The sequence below is a fragment of the Apiospora aurea genome, assembly GCF_038362705.1.
Source record: "Apiospora aurea strain CBS 24483 chromosome Unknown utg000007l_segment0_segment0, whole genome shotgun sequence".
NCBI lineage: Eukaryota > Fungi > Ascomycota > Sordariomycetes > Amphisphaeriales > Apiosporaceae > Apiospora > Apiospora aurea.
In genome coordinates, this window is record NW_027117394.1 from 2,630,352 (window position 1) to 2,652,356 (window position 22,005).

Below are 22,005 nucleotides of genomic sequence, written 5' to 3' on the forward strand. Positions count from 1 at the left end.
TAGAAGGCCAGTAGTCCAGTGCTAGATCGTGGCCAATTCGGCAATCCAGTCAAAAGACTTGCACCATGAAAAAGCACTTATCGAAGTAGCTTCAGTGAGGTACAGCGGCGATGTCGTGCTTTCTACATATAATATGGGCAGTTACCGCATGCAAGCCAACCCGACTTTATTGGGTGGAGTCTGGAGTCTGGAGAAGAGCGAAAAGAACAGAAAGTGTCCCGTGTTCTAATCAAATCTGTCGTCGCATCGCATGGCAGCAGGTGGAGGTGGAGTAAGGGGTAAGGGGGGTTCATCTCCAGAAAAGATTTCTCCAGGTACCTACAGCAACAAACGGTCCGACCTCCACGTTCTCGCGTCGGGGAAACCCAGCACACAACCAATCTTGGAAGGGTGAGATGGGCTTACGTAAGGCCTTAGCCAGCATGTCGGGTAAGGTACGGTATTTTCCCCAAATTTTTAGCGCCCGTACTACCACCAACCTTGGCCGCAAATTGATTGATTGCCTTTATTCTTTTCGTCGCAGCAACATGAATTCGTCGTGAAAATTCTGCTGTCACTTTGAATAGTCCCCTAACAGTGCACACACCAGGAAGTGCATGTTGCCGGAAAAAAAACCTAAAAAAAAAAAAACTACGCAACATTGAAACGATTGGTTGGTTACATAGCTATTGATGCCCGCTACTGTTGTGGTGTGGTATCGTCAAACAACCAGGCACTACCCGACAGGCACCAGTCGCCCAGAGTGAGCGTTGGAGCTGAATCCCCCATGCCTTGGCAGCTGGGGAAATCATGCTATGTGAACTCATCGGACCATTACTGTTCTCGGGAATCAACCCTAGTTCTGTATATTCTGTGTACCCCAGCCTCTCTAGGGCAAAATCCTGAGCCGAGCTACATGGACTTCCAATATGTACAGTCGAAGCATACCTTTCTCTCCCAGTGTTTGCCTCACCTCCTCTTCCGCGAGCACCACCTAGCCTGACCTGACCTGATCCGGATCCTGATCCTGATCCATCTTCAGCCCCCATCCATCATTCCCGTGTGGCATGTTGCTTCCCGTCTTCACCCGGTTGGTTTCGCGTGTACACACACCGCTCCCTCTCATGTCTCGTTTCTCTCTCTCTCTCTCTCTCCCCCTCTCCCTCTCTCTCTCTAGCAAGTGAAGGGAGCCGGCCCGTGGCTATAAGATTTTCCGTTGTTGTCAGGCTGACCGCTGGAGCCGTAGATCTGGATGACAACGCTGGGGTCATTGGCCGCATAGGCGCCGGGGAAGCTGACGGTCGACCCGGGCGTCTTGGAGCCACCGCCCGACACGCGGATCTGCGCGCAGCTGGTGTAGAACTGAGCGCCGCCTTGCGAGTAGGCCGAGTGCAGTGCCAGAGTCTCGATGCGTAGCAGGTAGTCGCCCGACGGGATGCAGGTCGGCAGCTTGAACTTGACCCAGCCGTTGTTGGCGATCAAGTTGTCGACCTAGACATCGACATGTAAGTTATTGGATTGGACTCGCGTTTTACTTACTTGGGTGAATAGGGGAGAAAAGAGAAACCTACACCCCACTTTCGGCTACCGGTGTTGAACGTATCCTCCCAGATCTTGAACCACTTGGCACTGGTCGCCGATGCCGAGGCCGCATTGTCGACCTTGGCGAGCCAAGCTGTCACCGGACCCTTGTGGCTGGACGCAATTGGGTTATCCTATTATCGAGTTGTGAGCACGTTTATCCGCGCTGAAGAGGTACACGGACAGCCAAAGAGGTTCTTACCGGGTCGTTGGCACCCTGAGGGCCGCCGATGATGTGCTGGTACCACCCTTCGATCGAGTCGCCGGCCTTGACGGGAATCACCGTGTTCGAAGTGTAGCCCGGGACGCCGCAAGCCAGCGAGGACGACGAGACGTCCTGCATGGGATTGTTGGTGTTGGGGGCACGGAGACCGGTGAGGGAGCCTTGATCCTGGCCGTTGACCTTAATTTTCTACAGAGGCGCGCAGTACATGTGTCAGTACACGAATAGGGGGTAAAGTGCATTTCTCCTTTGTGGGCTGTGTTGCTTACCTGCATGATGGCGTGGGCGTCAACCGAGAGGCCGAAGGCCACGGCCGTGGCGAGGGACAGCTTCATGGTTGAGTCGAGCGAGGGACGGTATCAAGGGGCAGGCGAGATCCGTGGTGCAGGTAGGCCAACAAGATAAGCTCACGTCAAACTGGCGATGAACTCGTCGCTTCTGCAACATCGTCATGGCATTTATATATCTGTATGCCTATATGCATTCCTGCCCAGGTTCTCGGAGCGTCGCCTCCCTAGCCCCATACTTCTCAAAGGGGAAGCTCATAACACACATAAGACACATTTCTAAATGAAGCCAGCCAGCGCCCAGCCGCCCACTTCCTTCACTACCGGAACAGTAGTCACGAGATGAAGTTGTCTATTCCAAACTGGTCGTTTATTCGGGAGCAACCGACGAGAACGCCCACGCCGTTTCATTTACAATGTCTTGGTGTCACCCCGGGGCCAAGCATCCGCACCCCGGAATGAGCAATAGTGCGCTCTCGGCACCCCGTGGGGATAGGTGGATTTCTCAGACGCCGCCGCGCACACGGCCAATTCTTGATCGGCCTGGTCGATCCTATCTTGGGGCCGTCCAGTACCCGCCGATAGCGTAGCATACAGTTAAGGTCACGGCCCGTTGGGCTGACTCTGCAGTGATGGATAATTATTCCAGAAATAGCCAATCAGCGAGAGCTAGCTGCAAGACTCCGACAACTCATCCCAACCTCCAGTCGCCAGAGATCGGTCGGAGCTATGTTCGGTGGTATGCACAGATCGCATCCTTCTTGTGTAGCATTTTGGTTTACAAGTCATCGATTCATTAGCAAGCATCTATCTAGTATGTATCATGCTCTGCCCGGTCTTGCAGCAGGTCACCACAAAGCCTGGCTAGCAAGTCTTTCCGGGAAAAGCACCATGCTCCTCGAGGCCTTTCCGTGTGTGCCCATCATGCAGGCGAAACACGGATAGCGCCCTGGTCATCTGCAAGCAAGCAATCGGTCCTTATTAGACGCCCTTGCTTATATCTCCGTAACATCAATGCTCCCTCGTATGGTCGCGGCTGCAGAGGCCGCGCACTCATTTCGGCGTTTAGACGTAGACCACAGATTGAGCCTTCTCAAGCACTTCGGGTTCGTCGTCACCTCTGCCAATTGGGAACTTCAACAGGGCGCCGAACCTGGAAAATGCGACGGTCCCGGGTACATCGTCAGTGCCACAGGGTTCGCCTCCGAATTTGATGACAGAGTCCGCCACCCCTGTCACCGGCTCGCCTGGGAAGTCTCGTACTGCAAACTCATCCGTGGCCTTGCGCATGAGCAATTTCAGTTCAAGTGCATCACTGCATATCTTGCGAATTCTTTCCTTGGCCAGGCCTTCGGCTCTTGCGTCGTCTTGGAAAATCGGACCGATTCTGCGCCATAGTATCCTCTCGGCTTCATAGGCAGGTGCGTTTTCCTCTGGCTCATAGTAACTCGAACACTTCATGGTTGCCAGTCGCCATTGTGTGACGTCTTTCCAATCATCTACAACGACACATTAGCCTTGCTTGTGTTGTTGTTGGCCCAAACGAACAGTAAACTTACCTTGGGGTACGATGTCAATGAAGTATTTTTCCAAATCCTTCAGGATCTCGGCCACTGGGCTTTTGATGTCATAACAGCTGAAAAGCGACCGATTGAATATGCACTTAATCAGTACTTGGAGGATGACTCTGCAGACATGACTCTGGAATCTGGCAGCATTGAATGGACCCTTGCGCAGAATACCTTGCAGTATTCTCTGGTGTTCTTCTGTGACCTGGGGCTGCAACTTCTTGAACTTTGGTATCCAAACCTCAATGACTGCCGCATAGACGGCACTTCTCAGAGCCTTGAGTCTGTCGGATACTTCTTGATCCATTACATGATCACTCGTCGAATTGGTGAGAATGTCGACATATCTTGCGTTCTCGCACTGTAGTTGCTGCTTGTCCTGGCGTAGCTGCTCACATTCGTTCCGCAGACTATGAACTTCCTTATGGAGGGCATCGTTCTCTTCGGAAAGCGAAGGATCCTGCTTGATCCGGACTGACTGCTCACGTTTCTTCTGCAAGTCGTAGAGCTGCTGGCGAAGGAGCTCATTCTCCTCAGAAACCGTGTGTTTCTGTTCGCAGCGGCGAAGGTCGTTTTGGAGTTTACTCATCTCCCTTCGCATGCTTGCCATCTCGCGAGTCATGGTTCTCATCTCTGTTAGCATCTGAGACTCGTGCTGGGATTGTTGCTGTTGAATATCTTGGACAGGCGAGAAATCCACCTGCTGGGCGACCGTGTTTTGACCTTGACGGAACAAGCTGCCGACAGTCTGCATGACTCCTCTGGGCTGCTGTTTGTACCAAGTCAGCATCTTAGTTGGCTGAAGTTGGGAATATTTCTTACGGGGCTCTCTGGCACAATCCAGTCGCCAGGGTCACTTGTGAGCCCTGACTGGCGTCGAGGACGCTGAGACATCTTGCGTTTGGTATCGGGTCTTGTTGGTGCCATGACTTTGTGATGTTATTCTTGGCTGCTGATAATGCTAACGATAACTGTTGTGTTTCGTTGGCTTCACAAGGTGTGAACCGGGACGTGAGTCAATGAAAGAATAGAAATGAGTGCAAGATTGGGTTGCGAAGTGAAGATCAAAGGGCACCTCTCGAGGAGCAACAGTGTATCGTTTTTTCTCACTACCAACATTGAGTAAGAGTCAACGGGTATTGAGGCCCATCAACAACAATCGGTAGATGCAAGTTTGTTGTTGAACTTGGCAGCTCTGGGTTGTTGACAGAAAGGTCTCTGTAACTTCCACAACACCCAAGGTGAAGGAAAGGTATAAGAAAAGTGAATGCTTCACGTTCCTTACGTTCCTTCCTTTTCGTGGCAGAGTACCTACCATTGATAGGCTTGGTTCGTCAATGATTCATCTACACCTCACCCACCTTACTTCTCACTCACCTAGAGTTACTACTTCCTTCCAAGCAGGCAACAACCCATCTACACCATCTGGAGCACCTCTCCGGAATATTTCCACCAGGTCACCAAAGACACTCTCTTTATTCCAGTATCCACTGGATCTTGGAGCAGCCTTGATCCAACTACATGATCACAAAATGGCGTCACCTATCAAGGTCGTATTGGCCTTCGATTTCGGCACCACCTACTCAGGTGTCTCTTACGCCTACCGCAAGCCGGGAGCAACTCCGACTCCCATCATCAGATGGCCTGGCGACTCTGGTCGTTTCTCAACCGAAGTCAAGGTTCCTACCATCATCTCATACAATGGACCAACTGACTTCAAGTGGGGATACCAAGTCAAGCCCACCGACAAGTCCACCGTCGGCATCAAGTTGCTCTTGGATCCGGACCAAGACAAGCCGTCTTACCTCCCCGGTAGCGGCAAGAAGACCGCTCTCAGAAACCTTCCCAAGCCTGCTGTTGATATCGCTGCCGACTACATTGGAGCAGTCTACAAACATGCACTCGAGCAGATCCGCACGAGCTCTGTGGGCAACTTCTTCGATACCTGCGAGAGAGAAGCGTTCTTACTGTCCCCGCTGTGTGGTCGGACAAAGCCAAGGACCTCACGCTTCAGGTATGTCATAGGTGCACGACACAATGTTTCTAGCATGCTTACGAGTAATAAAGGCTGCCATGAAGGCCAGATTGGGTTCTGTTTCTATGATCAAGGAGCCCGAGGCTGCCGCTATCTACACCTTGTCCGAGCAATCTCTTGCTTTGCAGGTATGTAGTACTTCATCGACTTACTTATACAGCCACTGATACTGATTTATCAAACGTAGAAAGGTGATATCTGCTTGATCTGCGATGCAGGCGGTGGCACAGTCGATCTGATCACGTACGAGGTAGCTCAAAGCAGTCCTCTCGAGTTGGCCGAAGTCGTTCCTGGATCTGGTAAGTTCCCAAAACCCTGGATATGATCACAGTTGTTTCATCATCAACCATCGTCCCAATACTGTCGGCTATCCAACATGCTGACCGCTATCAAAGGTGGTATGGCGGGCGCTATCGGCCTTAACAAGCGATTTGAAGATGCAGTGCGCGAGTTGATCGGCGACAGCGACATGGGAACCTTCAAGAGCATGCCGGATGGCTGGGCCATCGTTCTGAACCAATTCGAGACCGAGATCAAACGCAATTTCAGTGGCGAGAGCAACGAGACGCATTACATCCCCCTTTCCTGGCCTGAAACTAGACGACAGCCCGGGCGAGAACCTGGAGAGCAACATCTGGAGCATGAAGTGGTAAGTCCCCAGCCCCCGAGCCAGTCCGCCGCAAGCGTTAGAGTAGGGCTCACATGAGTTTACAGCGACGATCTCCACGAGATATTCGACCCTCTTGTCAGAGATGTCATTCGCCTGATCGATGACCAAGTTCAAGCATCACGACAGAAGTACCCCTCGCGACCGATCAAGGCCATCTTCCTGGTTGGAGGCTTTGGCTCGAACGCCTACCTCAAAGGCCGGATCGAGAAGAGCTACCAGGTGACGCAGGTTGTTCAACCAGCCAATGCCTCTTCTGCTATCATGGACGGCGCAGTCATGCACTGTCTGACCCATGGGCCCAAAATCGTATCTCGACGGGCAACTTGCCACTATGGCGTCAAAGGCTGGTTTGTCCAGCGCATTCCCGAGGATATCGGAAAGCGAACATGGTATGACGACAAAGATGGAATCACCCGTGTGAAGAGAATGGGATGGAACATCATCAAGGGACAAGAGCTGAAGGAGGAGAAAATCAAGATCTCTTTCGTTCACACAGCCGACGACCCTTACACCCATGCCGACATGCTCATCGACCAAACTCTTTACTTCTCCAAGACGCACTCGCCCCAGGTCTACCCTGACGATGATGTGATCAAGTGCTGCCGCCTGAAGGCATCTCTGTGGTCTGCACGATACTATATGAGAAAGATCCCAGTCGGCGCCCACGGCAAGCCTTACTGGATTCTCAATTACGGCGTGGTGGTAACAGCTAAAGCCAATCTGCACTTTTCCCTTGAGGTCAATGGCAAGGAGTATGGCTCTGTTGAAGCCAGCTTTCAGTAGCTTGCAGATGGGTAGACACGGTGTATGCAGGTTAGATACATAAGAGGTATCCACGCCTCAGCTACTTAGTGGGTAGATAGTCGAGCATGGAGTCAACTGAATGGCTTCATCATACTCTTCAATATAATACCATAATAATGGCATTGGCGGATATTAAGACACTTTTGAGCCCCCCAAAGAAGCCCACTCAGTTATCCGGCACCATAACCCGATCAACATCCGGCCCATACGCCCCTCCCCCCACACCCGCAATAACAATCGTATTCCCCGAACCCGCGTTCATCTCCGCATGCACAACACTAGTCGCCGGCGCCGAGTTCCCATTCTCCGACGGCAAGAACGCGACCGTCTGCGCCTTTCCATTAACCGTAACGACAGCGGACCTCTGCGAGGAGTCGCCGTTCAGGTGCTTGATCCGCAGCGTCGTGCGACCCGCCCGGCTACTCTTGACGCCGCTGAGCGTCAGCGTGCCTCCCTGAGGACCACCAATGTAGCCCACGGACGTGCCCCCGCTGCAGGACCCGCAACTCAGCGTCCGGGCGCCGCCGGCCAGGGCGCCCGACTCGCCCTCGGGCGACGTCTCGCTGGGGCCCGCGGCCCAGGTGCCGGCGGCCACGTCGGGGACCCAGTTGACGCGGTCGCTCATGGTGATGGTGGTGCCCGAGATGCTGAGGGGCAGCCAGACGTACGTGCTGCGCATCAGGTTGCTGGGGATCCAGCGGTCGCCCATGTAGATGGCGTCGCTGCCGCCCAGGGGCAAGATGTAGTTGGTCTGGCTGTTGTACGTCTTGGAGCCGCTGTTGGCGAAGGTCTTCCAGCTCGACCAGGGGCCTGCCAAGGAGGTGGCGTAGCTGTAGACCTGTAGGTGCGAAGAAGGAGAGAATGTTAGACGTTTGAGGATATGAAAGCTCATACGAGGGAGAACAGGTGGCTTACGTTGTCGTTCGGGTCCCACCCAGTCAAGTGGCTGCCGAACATGAAGTAATACCCATTCTTCTTGAGAATCGCGGGCGACTCGATAGCTTCACGCCACAGGTACGTGCTACTCGCGACGCTGAGATAGTCACTACTGAGCGCATCGATGCGAAGTCCATTGGCACGCTGTGTCATAATATCTGCGTTAGCGAAGGAAACCCTCTCTCCAAACTCGTCTCCTTTCTTTGCTACTCACGTCTTCAGTCAAGAGATACCCAGCCCCATTATCATCCTTGAAAAGCCCAATATCGCGACTCTCAAAGTTCAAAGGCCGGAAGCTCTTGAGGTAAGTATACTTCCCGCAAACCATATCGCTCGTCGCGACCCCGACCTTGGCCTCCGAGTAACCGCTATTGTCGATGTGCAAGTACATGACGTACTTCTTCGTAGCATCATTATAAATAACCTTGGGCCGTTCCACGACCCGGTTGGGTCCCAAATCGCCACTGCTCGTCTGCGACAGCAGCGCGCCCACGTACGTCCATTCGACCAGGTCCGTCGACGAGTAGCAGTTGACGTTCTGGAACGCGCTGCCGCCCGTCTTGTCCTCGCCGATCATGTAGTACGTCGACCCAACCTGGATCATGCCGGCGCCGTGGGCCTGGACGTGCTTGCCCGTGTTGGTGGCGGTCCAGGTCGCGCCGGGCACGATCTGGAGCGTGGCCTGCGCCAGCCCGGCCGTCGCGGCCAACAGCAGGGGGGCGGTCACGGATCGTAGCAGCTGCATCGTGTGTTGAGGCGACGTTTGGTTCCCGTGAGCTAGCTACCACGAATGTGGTGAGTACGATGAAGCAGCCAAGTACCCGTCATTTATAAAACCAACCACATTCTGCCGCCCTCGCCCCGTCACGGACCGCGACCTAACATCCCATGAACATATTTGTTTATCGGGGAGGCGTGGACAGACACCATTCGTGGACTTTCCAACTCGCCCCCGCTTTGGGTGTGAGGCGGACCTGGAAGAAAGTCTCCAGTTTCGGAGGCAGCGTCGCATTGCAATGATTCCTTGATCAGCAGATCTAAAATAGCCGGACACGCGATCCAAGCGAGAGAGGGTTGTGGGGTTCACCGATCGGGCGCAAGATAAACTCCCGTTCGTTTCCTGCAACATTGACAACAGTAAGCAAACATCATCTCTGATCACACGGTAGATCTCCCGAGGTGTTGGGTTGGGCTCAGGGGGGTTAGAGAGTGTCTGACGCTAGGATTGTGGCTAGCAACGCATCTTTGGCAAGATTGCTACCACCAGAGAGGAAAGGTAGACACATTCGCCAACTTCAAACACAAAGTCCGTAAAGGCGCATCTCCGAGAATGTCGATGGATATGAAATGTTTTTCCACGTATATGTATATAAATATATATATCTGTTCCTATGGCTGCGTCGGCGAGGCACAATGCCATAAACGGACTGATGTGGGCGCATAAATATGTATCCCGGGCCGCACATCATTCACTATAATGCTTGCAACGGAGAAGAAAAAGGAGAAGTTTGGGAATTCATGTCGCATCCATCGTGTCAATAGTCATCAGGCCAGTCATTCCCTGTTTCCGAATAAATGCGGCCAAACCATGAAGTAGTAGTAAACACCTTTTCACCATCGCACATATGAACAAACCAAGAGACGGCTTTGCCTGCAGTGGTCTCAGGGTCTTGAGTCCGAAGACCCGAAAAATCTTATCCATCGACCTCCATGGGATCTATCACCGTACTTGCCGCGACTATGGTTTTCTCATCCGAGTCTTTACTGGCACCATCAGACACATGGCCGGTGGACTGGTGGTTGGGCTCTTTTTCGCTTCCTGTCGCAGCGCCATTGCAGAGCCGGTATTCACCGTCTTCGTTCCTCCTCTCGATGATGCCTTCATCGAGAGCCCACTTGGCTAATAGGGGGTCGACACCTAGTCTGTTAGCTTCACCTTTCTCCATATGCCTGCCGACATGCTCTGTCCATTCATCCCAGGAAGTAGGGCCTTCGAACACGCTGGCACAATCTGATTTGGGGCACGCCGAGCGCTGAGGAGGCTGCCGACGCGTCACCAAACATGAAGTCTGCATTTCTCGAACGTGAGTCTCCCACTCAACCTGCAATTTGCTATCGCCCTTGGCAATAGCTTTCTTGATAGCAAAAGGCGCATGCATTCGTCGCAAGTGCTGCGTGAACAGATCTTTCCGGTTGAACTCGTTTCCTTTGCCTTCCGCTGTACTCTGCGGACACGAGGAACATCGATAATACTGCAAACACAGGTGCTGAGACGCAATGTGGCGTTTCCACTCATTCTTAGAGCCAAACGTGCTTATACATCCTGCAAAGGCGAACGCACAAGGGAACGGGCGGGTATGCGCCGCCGCTATATGCTTGCGTAATGACGAAGAGTCCTTAAACGGTGCGTGGCTACATAAGTTGCACCTCGTCTCTTGTTTGGGTGTTGCTTTCTGTAATGACCGACGCGGTTTGGGACGGGCCGAAGGCGTATTGTGATGCGCCTCTTCAAGGCCAGATTCATTTGCTTCATGTGATGAGCGCTCTTCGTGTTTCATATCCGGCGTGCGGTCCATGAGAGACATCTGTGCATGGGCAGCGGCAGCAACTTCGTCGCTCATATGACGCACGTGGCTCAGAGCCTTGAGCTGTTCAGCCGCCTCTTGCATCTCGGCTGAGTCTTCCACCTCATCTGGCTTGACCACTACCCCGGGGGTAGAGTTCGGGAAAGGTGCACTGGCAGACGTAGTTGATTGAGGAAGACTCATAGGATCTGGGCGGTTACCTGCATCTGCGCGGACTGGGGTTTCGGGAAGTATCTGAGTATGACTAGACTCCCTATGGAGCGCTTCGTGCCTGTGCAGTACCGGGGTGCTAGCTGCTGCTTCTCGCGCTTCGAGTAGTATACGACCATCTTCCATGTCCTTTGCTGATGCTTTGGCGGAAGAAGTAGGGGCGATGAGTTGTTTATAGAGATGGGTCATATTATGCGAGTTGATATACCCAAGGAAGCAACAGACCTTGTCGTGCTGTACAACGCTCCATACGGCGACAGGCATGGATATAAGCAACATTGTGGGTGGCCCGAGAAACATGCCTTCGACAGCAATCTTTGGGGCCATTGCTGGCGTATTATGTAGCCATTGGTTGAAAGAGGACATGTCCGGGCTAGCCTCTCCAACGAATGTCGTACATACCAGGACCCGTGGTTCCTCAAATGCGAGATCAACGACCGTGTGCGGATCTATCAGCTGTTCCTGCTGTGACGATTTTGACTGTTGGTCACCATCGGCGCTTGCTTGCTGCGGATTAGGAGGGCGAGGCGCAAGGGGTGACAAACTCAGCCCCTGACCCTGACCCTTACCGAGGCTGAGTGTCCGAAAGAGTGGCATTTTGTCGAGGAACGGCGTACTCTTCGAAGCGCCGTTCGTCAAACCCAAGCTCTGGGCCAATTCCTGTTGTTTGAGCAATGCGACCTCCTGATAGAGGCGCTCCGCATTGAATGGCCGCCCAACGCTCAGCCGGAGGAAGGCTTCAGCAACATGAGCCGTAAACGATCGGCCTGCCGTTTCCGACGGATTCCGCTCCAATCCATTCGATGCAATGACTTGTTTCAGACTACTTGTGCTGCTGTTGTCACTGGAAATCTGCTCATCACGCGTCGGAACGGTGTCCAGCAGTATCAGCATATCTGCCGGCGCATCTTCGAACAGACAGCGTATTCCATTCCAGTTGAGCTTTGTTGCTCGTTTTTCCGCGTTGCTGTGACCCTGTCAGGAACGAGAGCTTCCAAACGAACTGCCTTGGCTACGCCAGAGCCTCCCTCCTTCTTCTTACCTTGCCCAGAAGAACTGATTGTTGCTCCCTGCGAACCCATGCCCGGCATAGTGGACGATTAACAGGTGGTCCGGCGCAGCTTTCTCGAGGAAGGCCGTTATTCGAACGCCAAGTTTGATGCTCGCATTGGGTACGGTAGGAATGGCCCATTTCTCGGTGCGGTAGTTGTACCGCTCCCTCAGCACCTGCTCGAGGGCGTCTGTGTCTTGTTCTTCCCCGTCGTCGTCATCCCATCTCAGCAGGAGTACCGATACGTTCGAATAGGCCGACTTTTGGGTTTGCCGGTATATCAGCATGGCGGCATCTTGCAGATGCCTCGCAAAGGACTCGAATTCATGCCTCTCGGGGGTGGTGGCGCGGGGAGCACCTCCTGAACATGGTAGTGCGGTTGGACGGGTTGGACGGGTTGGGCCTACAGGACCGGCCGCACCTCCGCAGTCAGCATCACAGATAACTCGTCAATTAACGACCACTGGCATCACTCACAGGCGGCTCATGGTTGAGGACGGGCTGCGGCTGGGCTTCCAGCTTGGGTGCCAGCCTTCGCTTCTTCGCCGCCGGGGCATCCATCGGTCGGCAGATTGGGGGAGTGGCAATGGGTGACCATACACGTCTCCGACACGCAAGAATGATCGATTCCACCGTGGTCCCTCGAGGGCCTCTGTCACTCTATAACGAATACATCCAGTGGAAGACTAATTGGAGATGAGAAAGGCGCTGGTTTGGATATATCTATCGCTGGGCATCCGGCACAGCCTTACTGAGAGGGCTACTTGCGAGGCTGAATTGAGGGTTCGAGGGATTCTCTTGGCATTCGCTTTAGCCAGCACTAGTTCCCTGCTACTAGTAATCTCTGCGTCCGGCTCAAGCAACTTCGAGTTAGCCATATTATGCTTATATCCGGAGGAGATGAGGGGGCGATCCACTCGGGATCATAATTCCACCGACCGTCCGAGCCAGCGAGCGTCGCACTTGGCATTCACAGAGGTAATTCCATGTACCGGCTGCTTTGGGACCATGGATTGTTGATTTCTTGTCCTTCCCGTCGTTGAAGATTAATATTTATACAACGATCTAGCTGATGCAGGGTTGTTGCTTGCCCTTTTGAGCCTTTAGACATAACCGCATAGATGTAGGCTGGCTGTGTGGATTGCCCGCTCAAATAATGGGGACCTACAACGCATGTTGCCGGAACCAACAGAGAGTTGTGAAATGTGACAAGACAAGAAGACAAGGCTTGAACCCATTCGTCGCCCCATTATACAATGTGACTGTCTATGAGGCTGACACGGCTTCTTGTCATAGTAGTTTTGCACGAGACCATAGGCAAGTCATTTCTCCAATAAAGGCACGACTTTCAAACCAGAAGGGATGACCGTGGAGCAATGCAGTCACTAGCAGACACACAATGTTTGAGACTCGGGCAAGTCAAAGTGTAGTACAATTCTCAATAAGCCTGAGCTATAGAGAAAGTGACTTATGGTCAATGATGGGGTATAGTTGCAGTATAAATCAGTTTCCCAAACTCCTGCAAAGCCACATTGTCTTGCGATCAAGCCAATCAGCACTGTCACAACAACCATATCCTTGTCATCATGGATATTGATGTTCAGGGCCTCCTCTCTCTCTTCGTCCATTGCTGTTCACTCAGCTCAGCGAGCGAGCAAACAAGAAAATTTACTTGAGATCCCTATGCTCCAAGCCAATCTTTTCCTCAGTGCTGACATCGCCGCGCTCGAGACGCAAGGTCTCATTGCGGGTGTTGTGCGTCTTCCAGGCCGGGGTGCCGATGTACTTGATGGAGCCGGGCTTCGAGTAGTCAAAGATGGACACGACCTCCTCAAGGGGCTTGTTGGCCGTCTCGGGGAACATGAAGAAGACATGCCAAAACATGACGAAGAGGAACACGGCAAATATGACGTAGGTCTTCCAGGTCTGCTTTTCGAACGAAGGGGGAACGAAGTAGGCGAGCGCGAAGTTGAAAGCCCAGTTGGCCGAGGTTGCGAGTGCGACGGCCTTGCCACGGACGCGCAGAGGGTACAGCTCTGGCGGGTAGGTCCAGCTGACAGGTCCCCAGGTTGGTGCGTAGGAGGCAACGAAAAGGTAGGTGGAGGCGATGACGGCCTTGGCTGGGGCGCCTTCGATCGCCATTGATTCGGCTGGGGACTGGAATTCGTGCTCGCGCGGTGGACGCGAGTACACAGCGAAAAGACCAGCGTTGACACACATCCAGAGGCACATGAAGAAAGCGCCAACAAGGAGGGTTGGTCGTCGACCCCACCTATCCATCCAGATAAGAGCCGGAATAGTCAGGACGACATTGATGATGAACTGAATAGCACTGGGCAGAAGGACATCCGCGCCAAGTCCGGCCATGGTGAACACATAGCTGCAAGCCGTTAGCGGTTGTCCATGAAAAGAGGTAGAGGAGACATCGCTGGCAACAGCGATAGCCGGTGTCATGGACACACTTACGTGATATAGTACATCATGACGTTCATACCAGTCAATTGTGACCAGATCTGCATGAAGACGCCGATATGAGTTCTGTTGATCATGTTGGGCTTGAGCAGTTCGAAGTAGGTGACATCGGCGTTTTGGCGCTCAAATTCGACAACCTCGCGGATATCTGCCATCTCGCGGGTGACGAGAACAGAGTCCGGATCACCGTGACCGTGGACGAGAGTAAGGACTGCCTTGGCTTCATCCCACCGATCCTTCCTGGCCAACCAACGCGGTGACTCCGGCATGAACAGCAGACCGAGGAAGAGCAGGACCGCAGGAATCATCTGCAAGCCCCAGGGGACTCGGAAAGCGGCAGCACCTTTGATAAAGCTGCAGCCATAGCAAATGAAGAACATGATCATGATGCCCCAGGTAATAGCCCATTGTTGCATTCCGACCAAGCGGCCACGCTTCGAAGGTGGAGCAATCTCGGTGATGTAGACGGGGACCTGAGCGGAGCAGATACCAACAGAAAAGCCGTTGATGATTCGGCCAACAATGAGCATGGGGATGTTCACAGAAGCACAAGAGATGATAGAGCCAATGACCCTGGAAAGAGCGGTGTTAGCAGCGGTCGCAATCATGCACCAACAAGCGGGACGAGACACATGAGGGCATACGCACCAGATGACGGAACCAATCTGAATAGAAGTCTTTCGACCGATCCGGTCGGAGATGAAACCAGAGACAAGAGCACCGAGCCATGAACCACCCGGCATGGCAGCCGTGATGCCTCCTTGGGTGTTAGACGAGGTGCCTTTGCATTCCTTCGTGACGGGGTCGATTCCCAGCTCGTTGAACTGACACCTGTACGGCTCTGTGGAGATGATAGCACTCATAGAGGAAATGTCAAAGCCGAAAAGGCCACCGCCTGGAAACACGGGTTAGCACAGAACAGGAGCGACGACCAGGCGACGTTGGGGGAGGCCGAGGCCGACAAGGTTGAGCAACCTACCGATGACGGCGATGGCCGCAATGAAGTAGATGTTTCCAATTCGCTTCATTATGGTGAGGACCTCATAGGTTTTATAGGGCGTATAGAAAATGCTCTAGGTGAAAGAGGTAGAGAACAAGAATAAAACCGTAGGTGTGGGTGAGGGGGATCGCCAATCCTCTTATAAGCGAGAGATGGGCATGGGGAGAGGATGGATGCCGGCAAGCAACATTGAATTCTGCTAAACGAGGGGATTGAGCTGGGGGTCCAATCCCCCGGTTGATTGAATGCCAGGCAGGCTCTTCCATTGTCAAGGGTAGCTGGAAGGTGGGAGGAGAAGGGAAGCAGCCGACCGAGGGAAACTCTGTATTCACCCTACGGTACTTCTCATGTACACTAGACCTGCACCTACATGGCACCGCGCTTCCTCGCTGGGGAGCCTCGAAGTCTTCTGTTCTTACACCTCTACATTCAAGACAGGGTTGGCCAGGCTGTGCTTCCCGATACTATTCTGGGGGACAGGAAAGTAGTCGGTATGCACCATCATCCTGACATCTTGCCCGTGTCACGAGTCGAACTCTGCCTTCATGTCTAAGAGGTATTATGTAGCTACCCTACTCGGCAAGGGTAGTAGACTCTGGTCGCATCAATGCATGCATGTCTGCCTCCTGCCTACCTACCTAGATAGGTGTGTACGCAGATGCAGTTACTTGTCAGCTTTACTTGGGTTGCCACTGCTGTCTCAGCCGTATTGGCCCGCGGAACCTAGCAACCGTTGGGAGGCACCTCGAGACTGCCACGAGGTGCGATGGAGAATGGAGAGGTGGACTCAGGCCGTTCGATCCAAGGACTTGCCAAGTTGCCCGCAGCCGACGACGGGCTGCAAACGAGCCAGGGAGGAGGGGGGCAGCAGGGAAGTGAGGTCGGCTACGGAACTGGGATTGCAATCCTTGATGCGACCTTGTGGACAAAGTGATTTGGAGAAGGAGGAGGGTCCCGCATCGTGAGAGGTTCGTTCGGCAAATCAAGGGTTAGGTTGCAGCGCCGATCAGGGTGCGCCGGGCGTGCGAAGTGCATTAAGGGCCCGAGGACTATTTTACTGACTTGGTTTTTGTGATGATGATCATCGGTCCGGCCAACTTGATCTGAACTCAAGTCGCGTCGGCCTAATCTTCAAGAAGTCTCCAATCATCTGGTAGAATCCGGGGAAGCACCAATGCTAAGGATGTTACTGTAACACACCATCCGGGTAGGTACACCGTACACACCTCTCCGGCCGCTTGCAAGATTCTCTACTCAGCACTCTCTGCCCGATGAATCGTACCTTGCGTCCCTCTTCCCGCCCGCCTTCTCCTCTCTCGAAACGCGGGATGCTGTGAGCTGTTTCCCTGAGACGCTGCTTGCAGCTTCTCAGTCCGTCGGAAACCTTGTCGTTGCGGAGCCTACGTCACGGCACAGATGCCCAGACGGGAAAGGCAGGTTGTCTGTGGGGGAGGCACGCCCTGGGGCTTTTGCGGGCTGGCACGAGCTAGAAAACGGGCCGAATGGCAAGTTGGGGGGGGACCATGGGGAACACAGTTTACTGGCTGGGGGAATGGGGCCCTACCCCCCTTCCCCCGGGCAAACATTGAGCGAAAGAAAGAAAGCTGGGAGCCGTGATTCTTCTCGAAAGCCATGTGGTGAGTGGCAAGATGTCTGCTCCACGCCGAGGGCCAAACTGTCGATATCCAACGTGGTGTGCACCGTTACGATCATCTAACATCTGCTGCGCACCGAGGGCCAATGCGAGTGCTTTCAGACCGCGCTTTTGTTGGGGAACGTAGTTCTTCACCCAGGAGTTGGGCCAGATTGGGCTCCAGATATCTGGAGTCCCTGCTTGCAGTTACCTAAGAAACTGTGGGCGTCAGGACCCGATGGTTTGGATCATTGGAAGGTTGCAACAGTCCTTTAATCGACTGTCCGTTCGTCCTATTATTATGTTCACGGTCGTGCACGACATCCAATTAAGCTTGTTTGCTTGCCCATTCAATCAAAACCTCCAGATCGAACATGGCTGGCATCATCATGTGCCACAAGGCGACGGTCCTTGATTCGAGTAGCCGTAGAATCGATGTCAGATCGCAAGACGACCTTCCCGCGCCAAATGAATAAGCGGCGGCAGACTAGTGTGCCATGCTTTAGTGACTAATGAGGGAACGAGGTATGCGCCGATTTACCGAAGGTGAGTGTCGCCGGACGGAATGTAATTGAAGGGAGCCCGTCAACCGTACATAGCCGAATGCAGCCCCTGGCTTACTGGTCTCGGGACCTCACTACGAACAGGTCGAAAGAGCAGGTAACACGAAAGAAGCAAACCTCAGCTGGTCGCTGACCCGATCACGCCCGCTCTCGTTACTGGTTACCGAACTCATTACGAGCTCCTCAACCTCGCATCTAGACGAGTCTGTTCGAGGAGCCCAGAATGTGCGTCATGCATAGACGCCCCATGGACATCCCATAAATTCTCTGGAGTTCGGGGAAAGCTATGGTATGATTCGGCGTGACTGTCGGCATATCCCGCACGCAAAACCGCGGAGCCCTGTGGGCAAATCTGGATGGGTGTGTTGGGGACCTTGACGAGAAAACCTGGCAACTGGGACCTCGAGAAAAAAAAAAAAAGTGGTTTATCGTACGGCTTCCAAGGCCCTCTTCCTCTGCGACATGCCTGACATTGCATGCTCGTGGGCCAGCAGGTAAATACCAGAGGCCTGGATTATGTTGGCCGAAGACGTCCAATGCGTTTACACAACCTTAGTCAGGCTCTGGGGCTCACTAATAGCGCTTGAGTCAGTCATGCATCGCCAGCAAGACCTAGTGGACACCGCTATTGTGCACTTGCTTGACCTGTGAAGCATTTGTTGTCCAAGTTGAAGAAACCATGTATAATAAGCTTAACCATTGAAGTAGTAACCCAATACCGAGGACACCATATCCCTCAAGAAATGTAGGGAACATCATGTAGAGTGTGCAAAACCCCAGGTGGATGTGGATGTGGATGGATCTCCCAGACCCGCGCCAATGCCAGCTAGCATCCGACACATGCCGACTTACCGGAAATTGAACCGTGAGTAATCTCCCCTTGCCTTACTACATAATCACATGAAAAATCGTTTGCATGCCTCGCTGTTCATATACCTCATGTGACTGTAAGTTGTCAGACATTTGTAAACAGACCTGCTCTCACTGTTGAATTGCAGTATTGTAGGTGGGATGTTACCATGTACTGTTTCTCACTCAATCAATGTCGTGAAACGATGACCGCCATCGCAACGGCCGGCCCCTTACTTCAAACACAGCCATCTCGCAAGCCAACTTGCGACCTGTTTGGTTGGAATGCACGGGAAATGATGATACAAACGCAAGTACGGGTGTATGTGTTGTTCACTGTTTTAGTACCTTTATGTCACTATGGTGAGACCCGGGGTCTACAGTATATACAAGTGATGATTCTTCTCTCATCCTATCCAGAAACGCCTACATCGTCATGAACGATATGCAAAGCGTCCAGAACACCAGTGCCAAAGGACCCAGTGTCGCGCTCAGACCCGTCGCAGCGTCCTTCTTGTCGTCACCGCCATTTCCGTTGCTGTCGGAGCCCGAGTTGCCAGAGCCCGAGTTGCCGCTTCCTCCCTTTCCGTTGTTGGAGCTGTCGCACCTGCCCTGCACGCTGCCGACCCCGCCGGCCGGGATCGTCTGCTCGTTCTCGCCGCAGTTGGCGTAGGGCGCCAGGCCGACCTGCATGTTGTCCTGGTCGAAGACGACGTAGGCGCTGCGCATGAAGGTGTCGCCGAGCAGCATGACGCCGCCGCTCTCCGCGGCCTGGACGCCGAGGATGCAGGTCCGGCGGCGCGGCCTCGATGACGAACTGGCTGTACGGGATGCGGATCGTGACGCCCCCGAAGTCAAAGTCGAACGTGTTGCCCGTCGTGCTGCTGGACGCGCACGGCACGATCACGTTGCCCTGTCGGTCCGTCTGCCCGTTCAGGTCGCGCACCATGCTGCTCACGACGCCTGAGGGTAGGGTCGAGAGACTGGACCCGGTATCGATGACGATGGCCGTGGCGGAGTTGTCGTATTTCTTCGACGAGCCGCCGATGGTCGAACCAATGGATTGGAGTTGCACCCAGTATCTGTGAAATTTTGTTAGCCCCTGTCTTTCTATGTTACGGAGGCTGGCGCAAGAAACACTCCTCTACTTACCGGTAAAGCTTCTCGCCCCCCTGAGGGCCCAGCACCGGCACCGTCGTCATTTTCCCAGTGAACTTCCCGGTGTCGATGCCACCAAAGATGATGACGCCGCCGTTGCTGGCATCCTGGTTTCCAAGGGCAACGGAGAAGGCCCTCGAATCCGTAACGTTCTGCAGCACCAATTCGTCGACAAAGTTGTTATACCTCAAGTCGGCGGTCGGCGGCTTTGAACCAAAACTCAAGCCCAAGATACCCTCGTTGAGATCCTGACTCCTAGACGCGGCTCCAAACTGGACGTCCTTCAGCTTGATGGTACTGTTGGGAAGGGCCACATTGTCCCTGTAGTATTCGATCTCGACGGTGCCGATTCCGTACGGGATGGTGTTTCCAGAATCGAGGTCCTTGGCCGTGGAGGACTGGCTGGGGTCGTACTCTCCGTTGACCAAGCACTCCTGGTACTGCGCCGTGCTCTGCGACGTCTTGCAGTTGGGATTCACCCAGAGCTCGCTGGAGCCGGTGTCGATGGCGACTTTGATGGGCTGGGGCGGCGTGCCGATAGTGAGCTCGATGAGGTAGCTCAGTACCGAGATATTGAACAGGGGGACGTTGTTGTCTTCGTCTCGCTTCATGAGCGGCCTGTCGTGTGACTTGTATGAAATCGGCATCGAGACGAAGCCACTCTCACTCCTCGGAACCTCCATCGCATTGACGGCGCCGGCCGCGGCCAGGGCGAGCTGCGCCCACATCTGCAAGTCCTTCATCCTATTAATAACACCGACAACAACGATATTATTAGAATATCAGTAATTGAGATTGACAAAGACGAAGGTTTCAGGCTTTCTAATATCTAGAAAGACTAGGCGAAAGTCTCGGCAAACAAACAAGCAACTGGAGAATGGCTTGGTAAGAAAGCTTGGAATATTTTTTTTTTCGCCATTAGCAGGAGTTACATGACTTCATGGCCTCGATTGGGGCAGCCAAGAACTTGCCATGACGACACTGCTAAGACCAAGGTTGTGGTGTGGTTGTGTGCTGTAAGTGTGGTGGGTACCGGATTTGGTGCGGCGTGACATCGTTACGCGGCCCCCCTAGAGGACTCCAACAACTAACTAACCTACCCAAATCCCGCTAGGACTTCCAGGCCTTCTTCCAAGGTTGTCCGGTACTGCCCAATGGGAGCTGCCGCTACTCCGAGCACCTGCGCGACGCGAGCTCGGATCGGCCGCCTTAAATTGCCCATGCAATAAGAAAAGACCGATTCAGAGGAACAGGCAGCGAGCGGCTGAAGCGAGCGGGCAGGCGTGCTAGTTAATGTCGGCTTGCGTCCCATCACAGGGACAGGCTGAAAACAGCGCCAAAAGCCGAAGCCGTTATCACTACCACCCAGCCAAAGCTAGCGAGCTGACGCCGGCCAAGGCGGGCGGCTTGGATACCTAGGCACAGCCCCAATGCAGGAGTCGCACGCCTACCGAGTCAGTAGTCGACACATCATGCGTGCGTCGGACCTGGTGCATACAGGCGTACGCACCAGACTTTGCAATATGTCTGGTATTGCGGGTGGTATGGAGCTCGTGCTGCCTATGCCGGTTGCTCCAAAATTGAAATGCCAGCGCTTACACTGCTTGGCGAGCAAGTTGTTATTTGTCCCGGTCGGCCAGAGCAGAGCAGAGCAGTGAAGACATTTCTCAGCTTGCGCCACACACGGGACATGAAACGTCGCTTCCCAGGCCTGGATTTCCATATCAGCCGATGGCCTTGGTGCAGTGGTACGACTTGAGCCAACTATAAAGGATAGCTTCGTTTGCATACTGTCATGATTCCTTGGCGGGTGGAAATGTGTCTAGATTTTCAACCCACTCTTCCGCCGCCGTGGGCATGGGTATCACTACTTACTCAGTCTTGACGGTCACGGGAAGTAACGGAAAGTTGGGAAAATGAGACAAAGAAACGAGTGTTGATGAAACACGTTTTGCGGGCTAACGAAGGCGGATGTCTCTTCATGCCTAGTGCAGCCACTCTGGAGCCTCTAAATATAACGGGCAGGCAGCCGGCATATGTACTTAGTAAACCGGGAATTCCGTCGGCCACTGGCATGATTACACCACTCATGATGCCGCTGATCACTTGCTCTATGTGTGTGTTGTCGTCAGCTACAAAGTCAAGCCATATTCAAGCCGGACGTTTCAACAACGTCGACGGGACTGTTGCACAGCAGCAGTAGCAGCAACTGCTTATGCTGTAGCACATTGTCATGTCTAGCTTACGTGTGCTATATTGTATCACTAGGGGACGGCATCTTATCACCGAATAAGACCGACAAGGACAGTAATACCAAGACCAGATCGTTGATGCCTCCGCTATAGGTCACTCCCGCATAGAGAAGGAGAGAGACTGGGAGATAAGTACAGCACGGCATCAT

At 53.5% G+C, this 22,005-nt stretch overlaps 7 protein-coding genes across 7 annotated transcripts; 1 reads left to right on the forward strand and 6 right to left on the reverse strand.

Moving 5' to 3' along the window:
- Nucleotides 1-1,152: 1,152 nt before the first annotated feature.
- Nucleotides 1,153-2,118, reverse strand: PG986_011061 (family 61 glycoside hydrolase; the record flags this gene model as incomplete). Its single annotated transcript, XM_066847283.1, has 4 exons — nucleotides 1,153-1,470; nucleotides 1,551-1,694; nucleotides 1,763-1,972; nucleotides 2,053-2,118. The coding sequence occupies 4 exons, from the start codon at nucleotides 2,116-2,118 to the stop codon at nucleotides 1,153-1,155; spliced, it is 738 nt and encodes a 245-aa protein (XP_066696774.1).
- A 1,017-nt stretch (nucleotides 2,119-3,135) lies between these two features.
- PG986_011062 (uncharacterized protein) lies at nucleotides 3,136-4,428 on the reverse strand (the record flags this gene model as incomplete). The annotated part of the gene is made up of 2 exons (XM_066847284.1): nucleotides 3,136-3,569; nucleotides 3,630-4,428. 2 exons carry the CDS (start codon nucleotides 4,426-4,428, stop codon nucleotides 3,136-3,138), a joined length of 1,233 nt encoding a protein of 410 aa, XP_066696775.1.
- Nucleotides 4,429-5,170: 742 nt separating this feature from the next.
- Nucleotides 5,171-7,126, forward strand: PG986_011063 (Hsp70 family protein; the record flags this gene model as incomplete). The annotated part of the gene is made up of 5 exons (XM_066847285.1): nucleotides 5,171-5,652; nucleotides 5,723-5,801; nucleotides 5,861-5,972; nucleotides 6,069-6,322; nucleotides 6,404-7,126. The coding sequence occupies 5 exons, from the start codon at nucleotides 5,171-5,173 to the stop codon at nucleotides 7,124-7,126; spliced, it is 1,650 nt and encodes a 549-aa protein (XP_066696776.1).
- Nucleotides 7,127-7,313: 187 nt separating this feature from the next.
- PG986_011064 (Arabinanase/levansucrase/invertase) lies at nucleotides 7,314-8,828 on the reverse strand (the record flags this gene model as incomplete). The annotated part of the gene is made up of 3 exons (XM_066847286.1): nucleotides 7,314-7,985; nucleotides 8,063-8,227; nucleotides 8,298-8,828. The coding sequence occupies 3 exons, from the start codon at nucleotides 8,826-8,828 to the stop codon at nucleotides 7,314-7,316; spliced, it is 1,368 nt and encodes a 455-aa protein (XP_066696777.1).
- Nucleotides 8,829-9,777: 949 nt separating this feature from the next.
- On the reverse strand, nucleotides 9,778-12,216 carry PG986_011065 (uncharacterized protein; the record flags this gene model as incomplete). The annotated part of the gene is made up of 2 exons (XM_066847287.1): nucleotides 9,778-11,845; nucleotides 11,921-12,216. 2 exons carry the CDS (start codon nucleotides 12,214-12,216, stop codon nucleotides 9,778-9,780), a joined length of 2,364 nt encoding a protein of 787 aa, XP_066696778.1.
- Nucleotides 12,217-13,597: 1,381 nt separating this feature from the next.
- Nucleotides 13,598-15,429, reverse strand: PG986_011066 (uncharacterized protein; the record flags this gene model as incomplete). Its single annotated transcript, XM_066847288.1, has 4 exons — nucleotides 13,598-14,309; nucleotides 14,396-14,974; nucleotides 15,050-15,296; nucleotides 15,381-15,429. The coding sequence occupies 4 exons, from the start codon at nucleotides 15,427-15,429 to the stop codon at nucleotides 13,598-13,600; spliced, it is 1,587 nt and encodes a 528-aa protein (XP_066696779.1).
- A 3,443-nt stretch (nucleotides 15,430-18,872) lies between these two features.
- Nucleotides 18,873-20,347, reverse strand: PG986_011067 (Eukaryotic aspartyl protease; the record flags this gene model as incomplete). The annotated part of the gene is given in 3 exon segments (XM_066847289.1): nucleotides 18,873-19,263; nucleotides 19,274-19,528; nucleotides 19,599-20,347. The coding sequence occupies 3 exon segments, from the start codon at nucleotides 20,345-20,347 to the stop codon at nucleotides 18,873-18,875; spliced, it is 1,395 nt and encodes a 464-aa protein (XP_066696780.1).
- Between the last annotated feature and the right edge of the window lie 1,658 nt (nucleotides 20,348-22,005).